Raw genomic sequence first — 8,025 nt, 5'->3', positions numbered from 1 at the left:
GACCAGACAATCCAGTGATTAATATCATCAGCATCGATCCACGCAATTGGGATCGATGACATGCATCAACCAAGTCAGCGAGCCTGACCACCCGATCCCGTTAGTCGCCTTTTACGGCAAGCATGGGTTGCTGAAGGCCTATTCTACCCCGGATCTTCACGGGTATGTAAGGGGGTGGTCATAGTTGACTATCCTCAACGAGGTCAACATATCTGTACTACTATTGTATGACTATATAAGTATACCATGGAACTACGGAACTATGTCACAGGAAAGTTCTGTTCAGGTGTACTACATTCCGACAATGCGCCTGTACACATGCCACCACCAGAGGCTGCAGAGAGTGTTTTACCAGTGACGACGAGGTGTTTGCCGCCGTCGGGCCAAGATGAAGACTTCTATAGGCCAGGGATAACAAAGCTGGAACATGTGTTTGTTTGTTGTTTAACGCCACACTCAGCAATATTCCAGCTATATGACGGCGGTCTGCAAATAATCGAGTCTGGACCAGACAATCCAGTGATTGATATCATGATCATCGATCCACGCAGTTGAGCGCTTATTCAGTGTATGCTATCTTATTTCATTACCAGGGACGTTACTATCTCCGTTTGTAAGTATACTATGCAAAATAATTAGGGGATAGCGGGAATCACCGAGACATATTTTTTATATCTCTATGTTAAAACACATCTGTGACGTCATTCCATTGTTTGAACGCCCAATAATTTTTCAGGAATGGAGAGTTGCTTGTCAACTGTACATTATCCCGAAGCAACATTTGAATTAATGTCCACTTGGAACAGACGGAACTACTTTTTACATTTATGTACAAGTGAATATTTTCTTTTTTTTTCGAAAACATGTGCCGTTAGCGGGGTTCGAACTCGCATCGTTAGATTTGAAAAACGTGTAAGTGTCAATCTCAGCTACTGCCGCACATGAAGGCATGCTGTCAAATTAACTATTAAATATTTTAATAATTTTGCATACTGCTTCAAAGCTCAAAATAGTATGTATATATTTTGTGTTAGAGTAGGTTGCCCACAACAATGCTCATATTTATAGCAGTTAGATAAACCTTTGATGATAAAAAAACAAACCAAATAAGGTAATATAAACATCGCTTGTTTGGGGCTCTATATTTCCTATTATACCCATCAGCATGTATTAACAATGTGCAAGCGATTGATAAATACTAGTTTAGGACCCAACGAAATTATGAAGAGCCGTGTACCATGCATTGTAAATATCAGCTCGCGACGGAGCTTGGCGCACGTGCAACAGCGGCAGGGAACACATTCCTCGTGCATCACGCAAGGTCGACTCACGCAGTATAAATACAGACAACAAAGAGTTCTGGTATATTTTTCAAATATTTTCAACTACAAAATATCTAGTCAAAGTGTAAAAGTAGGGATGAGCTTTAAGTTGGGGAATATCCTCGTAACTCTCCATTCATTAAAAATAATGGGCCTGGGCCTGGGCCTCGGCCTCGACCTCGGCCCCTGCGGGGCCTCTGCTCCATTATTTTTAAGGAATGGAGAGTTACTCTGACATTCCCCTCTACGTATTGACCAATGGGGAGTAGGCGATTAGGTCTAATGGGTTCTACGTGTTGACGTCACGCCGAAGACCCGGGTTCGATTCCCGACATGGGTACAATGTGTCCCCCGCCATGATATTGCTGGAATATTGCTAAAAGCGGCGTAAAACAATACTCACTCACTAACTCTACGCGTTGGTGTGATGGGATGGTAGCGCACTAGGTCGTTAAAGAGGTCGAGGGGGGTTCGTCAAACACATCGGCCCGTTGGCCTGAGACCTACAAATTTGTTCTCGGGCTGATAGTTTTAAATTACAGCGGGCCCTATCGGCCTGCAGTTTATTTAAGTAAATATTTATGAAGCATTTTTTAAGTAATGTGATAAATGATAAACTTAACTTTCATATTCATAAAGAAGATCCGGGGTAGAATAGGTCTTCAGGAACCTATGCTTGCTGTAAAAGGCGACTACGCTTGTCGTAAGAGGCGACTAACGCGATCGGATGGTCATGCTCGCTGAATTGGTTGATGCATGTCATCGTATCCCAATCACGTGGATAGATGCTCATGATGTCAATCACTGAATTGTCTGGTCCAGACTCGATTATTTACAGACCGACGTCATATAGGAAAAATATTGTCGAGTACAGCGTTAAAGAACAAACAAATAGATATGGTCCACATTGATTGTTCATCAGTACTGTGCTAATCTCTAACATTGGGCTGTCAGTCCAGATTTGAAGAGGTCATTATGCGACGATGTCGTATTGGCTATTCAAGATATACAAATGAATATATTTTAAAAGGTGAGGATCCTCCAATTTGTATCCCTTGTGATGAGAGAATCACCGTCAAGCATGTCCTGCTTGATTGTGTTGATTTTTCGTTCACAAGGGTTATATATTTCAAAGTTTCATCCTTAAAGGATCTTTTTAGTATCAATGCTCGTTTAATTATTGCCTTTTTAAAAGAAATTGAATTGTTACATAAATTTTGATTGATATGTTTTGTATATAATATAGTTTTTATACTTGGTAAAATAAATTTGATGACTGAGATTGTTAGTGGCTGTATCCTTGAAGGCGGTTGAAGTAACGTAAAATTATTGTCCCCCTGAGAGGATATGTAAGACCACATCATTCAAAGTACATTTATTCTTGCCACAGTTTTAGACGTAGAATATTTGTTTATTTTAAGTGTTGGCTAAATTGCATATAATCACCAGCGGCTGAAGGGATGGTGTAAATCCTGCTGGGGAGTCGTGCAGGTAGCAAAAGTATTGTAAGTCCCCACGGTCCCCATGGGGTAAGGTGGCCTAACTTTGGTTGCTGGTGATCTATAGCCCATTTTTATATTGTATTGTTGATTGAAAATGTATTCTTTTTAATGTTCTCAACTAGTTTTAAAATCAAAACTGGGATACTCTAGTTATTTTTACTGTCCTTCGATGACAGATATTTAATCCATTCAAATATTTGTATTTTATATCAGTTCTCGTCACGATATGGCTGAAATACTGCCGATGTGACGTTAAATATTAACTCACTCACTCACTCACTCACTAATCTCTAACATCAAAATGTATATTTCGCTTCAAGGCAATAACAATGACATAATAAAATATGGTATGGAAACAGACATGGTGGCATGTGAGTCACGAGATAAACGTGTTCAGCTAGGTTGTAAGAATTCTGATTCACTTCAATGCGACGCATATTCGTGATTAATTTATTTGGTTAAAACATTTCAACACCTGTGTCGGTCAGTTTATCAGTAGATCTATTTAATAATTGAACAAGTGCGGCCTTGTAAAGTACTTTAGGTGGATAAATGTTTTTTTAGGTGATACAAAATGGACATTAATAAATAACGGTATTCGTCAGCTAAATCATTTTTATTACAATGGTAGATATTTTCTCATAGCTCGTTTTCTATCGGTACTCAGGTTAGCGGATCTTACTTTAATAGGAATAGTTTTTAAAGAAGAACTCTCTAATTTCAAATGTGTTAAAGTAATCTATTCTGTCTTACGAGAAGTGTCCACTAAACCAACAGAACAGAACATTGCTACTTGGAACTTCGTGATGGGTGGTCACAAATGAATGCTGCCTAAGGGGCAGATAACTCTAATTTGTAGATGAAAAGTACATACAAAATCAGCTGTGCAATTGCAGAAAAGCTCATATTTAACGTTGCATCGGCAATATCCCATCCATATGTGTCGACATGTAGACTTAACACTCAGTGTTACTGTACTGTTGTTGGTTATTTACGTATTCGTTGATTGATTGATTGTTGTTTAACGCCGCACTCAGCAATATTCCAGCTATAATATAACGGCGGTCTTTAAATGATCGTCTGGACCAGACAATCCAGTGATTAATATCATGAGCATCGATCCACGCAATTGGTGTACTATGACATGCTTCACCCAAGTCAGCGAGCCTGACCACCCGATCCCGTTAGTCGCCTCTTACGACAAGCATAGTCGCCTTTTCCAGCAAGCATGGGTTGCTGAAAACCTATTCTAACCCGATATTATATATTTTATATTAACCGATCTAAATACCTCCTCTGTATGTTATCAGTACGATGTTGGGTCGCAGCTAATCGCCGAATGAGAATCGCCCTGCACGACAATAGTTTAGAAACATTTAAAATGCGGGAAATCCTCTTCAAAGAAACCTTTGGCCTAATGGACCAGTTACTCGAAATGAACGTGTTGCAATGTTGACAGACGAGACGCTGTAGGGACCATCTCATAAGTTATTTGGAAGAAATGCGTGTTTGGAAGAATGGGATGCACAATGTAAATAGGTATTAATGGTATTTATATTTTTTCTTGTTCACGGTATAATGAAACTAAATATAGTATCGTAAATCGTAAGATTTACTCAAGCATTGCGCTACCAGACACAAGGTGATGTAAATGTTTGACATAGCATCGCTCCTAAACGTATACTCCGTGCTTGAACACAAGCCTGTGTTGATAAATACATTTAATTGTATTGTGAATACTCGGGAAGGGATTTGGGCCAGTTCATTACACAGCTGCGTTAAAGTTCATGTTGACATAAGAATCTGATATCACAAAAATCGCAAATGGTTGGAAGTTGAGCAGACACCCCACGATTATTGCGAAACATCATTCAGTTAGTTTTAACTTATGCGTCGATTGTTCATTAAAACAAACTGATGCTTGATCAAGTTCCAACTGAACCATCACAATGTGAACATTTTTTTACAATACACATCTGAAAATATCTTAACTTAGGGTCGTGCAAGTATATAAGTAAACATTCACTTTCAAAGTGATAGTGAATGTTGTTTAACGCCGTTTTCAAAACATATTCCAGCAACGATTTTAAGGTTTAACACAAGGCCCAAATGGGAAATTTGTTTGTTTCTTAACGCCACTCTCGGCAATATTACACCCGGTCTGTAAATGATCGAGTCTGGGCCAGACTACCCACTGATTGACACCATGAGCATCGATCTATGCATCTGGGATACGATGACATGCATCAAGCAATTTTTACGGCAAGCATGGGTGGGTGAAGACCTATTCTAACCCGGGTTTTAGTAGTGATCCGACACTTCTTGTGCACGATCGACAGTGTTGACTTAGATTAATATGGGCATTTGATTATAAAATTGTGTTTTGCGAACATCAAATGACCAATTGTATTCATTTAGTTTCTCAAAGGAAAGTTGCAAGTTAGTTCTAACGTGAGTATCGTTGGAAGGATGACCACCTTGCGTTGTGCATTCTGTTGTCTTACATATAAAGTGCTGTTCAAATAATTTACGTATTTATTTCACCTTATGCCATCAATTCGCCATTTATCACGCTTAACCGTTAAACACGTCAGTTAGGTCATTCACTGTTCAGCACTATCCATGAGGCTAATGAATGAATACCGCAGTCAGCAATATCCAAGCTAAATGGTGCAGTCTGTAAATAATGGAAACTGACAAACCTATGGTTGCAACGTTGCACGAACGCCGTCGGGTGCCACCATATCAGTTTCGGTCGCCTCTCCCAAGAGGTTATCCCCTAGTCCTGTTCGGTCTGAACTATATACTAGAATGTGGAAATACAGTTAATGCACAAGCAAGAAGTTACCCGACACTTGCGAAACCTTTAACCACAGTGATACTAAACATTGCCCAAAACTAAATGTTCCATGTCGATGTGGCCTTACTACGTTGGCATATTAGCCACAACATATGTAAACCATTTAAAATAGAATACAATTTTTGAAATCAAACTTCTAAATATATTTCTTTACTTGGAATTTCAGTAAACATGACAGTCTTTCTGATATTAACTGACGTTTTTTAAGATATGACTGACGGTGTTGGGACACACGTCAGGGTTGCAATTCAATTTATGGGTAGTTACCCTAAATCAAAACATTGAATATATCTTATTGAAGTTTAAACATTGAACTTTATGAATCCAAGCGAACTAATGTTTTGTCACTTTGAAATGGATACATAGTATTTACCAACATTGTTTTCAAACATCAAAGGTGTTTGATTCGCAGTCCAGGAACTGTCACGATAGGTACAGATTTCCAAGTGCGTAAAGAGCTTCTAGAAACTCTAAATGATTACCACCATGACCTCATTGCCAAGATAATTACATATTACAGTAATGTGGGGCATAGCGGTCTTAAAAGTAAAACTGGAAATTTGTATGAATTTAAATAATGATTTATTACATGAACATGAACTAAAAATGAAACATGAAGAATTTTACAACTTGATCTCATGTTTACAGTCACAAAACAGTCAATGAGAGACACATATTCACTCTCCAGAAACACAGATTTAGGCAGATTCCTTTTCCTCTGATTTTTCTTTTTCCTCTGATGTATCCTTTTTAACTTTCTTGGTCGGACTTTCCTCTTCACCATTCTCCTCTGAACTCCTCTTTTCTGCTGTAGTTTCTGTTGAGGCCTCTGAAATAAATATACAAGACATAAAAACACATACCCCTGTGACATCGATAATACATGGAATAAAAATCAGACAACCAGCTGATCAAAGTAATACCAGTCGCGAAGTAAACAGTTTGATACAGTGAAAAGCAACATCAACAAGAGACTATCAACTTGGTGAAAGTAAGCACTATAAGAACTGATTTACGCACCTGAAGATTCTACCTCTTCGCTCTGTTCACTGGCATTTTGATTTGTGTTCTCCTCCTTGTCTTCCTCGGCTTCCTTCTCAGTCTCCTCCTTTTCCTCGGTCTCTTCCTTAGCCTCCGTGGCTTCGTTGGCCTGTAACATTGGAACACACAATCGTTTGAAAACGAACATGGATTGAACTTCATTATTTAACTCCCGAAACTGTGAAACAAGTATTACTTACAGCGAGAACATGATCGAATAACATTTTGTAATACTAAACGTAAATTGGTCCTTTGTTTACAAAACGGATTTCATACTCACGGCGTCTTTCTGTGCCTTCACATCCTCGACTGTTTTCTTTACCTCGACAGTTTCTGTCTCGGTTTGGGTGGTGTCAACCTCAACTTCTGACCTAGTGATGACAAAGATATTTTTGAATGAAAACTTATGAAATCTATCTAGTAAATGCAAACACAACCAGCTGACCTACTTTTCCATCCAGCAGACGATATTAATCACTCAGGCCTAAACACGGAAATATTAAAGCGAGTTGCATTCTTTTCCTACTTCACCCAACGGCGCACTGGTTTTTCCGCATGCTACGAAGATAAACCTTTACAGAGAAAGCTGATCAAACACACTGAACAGGATGTAGGTTTAAGATCCCCACTATAGCTTTCTCTGCTTGCTTTAGCTTCTCACGCCTTGACCTCCTTTCATTAATTTACTCATGTCGTGTTGTACAAATACTAAATTGGATGTGTTCATGTACTATTAACAGTGAACAAAGGACATCCCTTATACGATGCTAATACTAAAAACGTTCTAGTCATTTAGATGTGTAAAGACACAATTTCTGTGAGAAGATGCTAACATCAATGAACAAAGACGACCATGCTGGTTCAGCGTGGCCTGGAGAAAGGCTGTGCGTAAACACTTCCTTGTAGAAAGAATTATAGAAATACAGTGAGAGTTTTACTTAAAAACATACATGATTTTATAACTAAATCACAAAGAATGCTATCGTGACTTACTTTGTTCCAGGCATGATGGGGTTTTTGGTATGAACTCTAGAAAATCTCAACGAACGTGGGAGAACTCTGACTGCCGCCTTCCTCAAACAATGCTCACTGCAGACGACTGCCGTTGAGATTCCCGCCTCTTACGTATAATTTATGCGTCACGTGACCGACTTCTCGCTTCTGATTGGACAAAGTTTTTAATCCTGGTTTGGTCACGCCCATTGTGAACCACTGAGCATGCGTGCATTCTAATGAATGTAGGAACAAAGATGGCGGGAAATACCTTTTCGGATACTTTCGGGAAACTCCGTCACCATTT

At 39.1% G+C, this 8,025-nt stretch overlaps 1 protein-coding gene across 1 annotated transcript; it reads right to left on the bottom strand.

Moving 5' to 3' along the window:
- Positions 1–6,249: 6,249 nt before the first annotated feature.
- Positions 6,250–7,873, bottom strand: LOC124141085 (uncharacterized protein DDB_G0286299-like). Its single transcript, XM_046508982.2, has 4 exons — positions 7,719–7,873; positions 7,006–7,096; positions 6,705–6,834; positions 6,250–6,513 (listed from the first exon to the last, which is right to left on the bottom strand). Exons 1-4 carry the CDS (start codon positions 7,730–7,732, stop codon positions 6,383–6,385), a joined length of 366 nt encoding a protein of 121 aa, XP_046364938.1. The 5' UTR covers positions 7,733–7,873; the 3' UTR covers positions 6,250–6,382.
- Positions 7,874–8,025: the final 152 nt, after the last annotated feature.

This window comes from Haliotis rufescens, unplaced genomic scaffold, assembly GCF_023055435.1.
Source record: "Haliotis rufescens isolate VD_foot unplaced genomic scaffold, xgHalRufe1.0.p SCAF_6, whole genome shotgun sequence".
NCBI lineage: Eukaryota > Metazoa > Mollusca > Gastropoda > Lepetellida > Haliotidae > Haliotis > Haliotis rufescens.
Note: the sequence above shows the minus strand (reverse complement) of the source record. Positions and strands in the feature narration are given on the sequence as shown.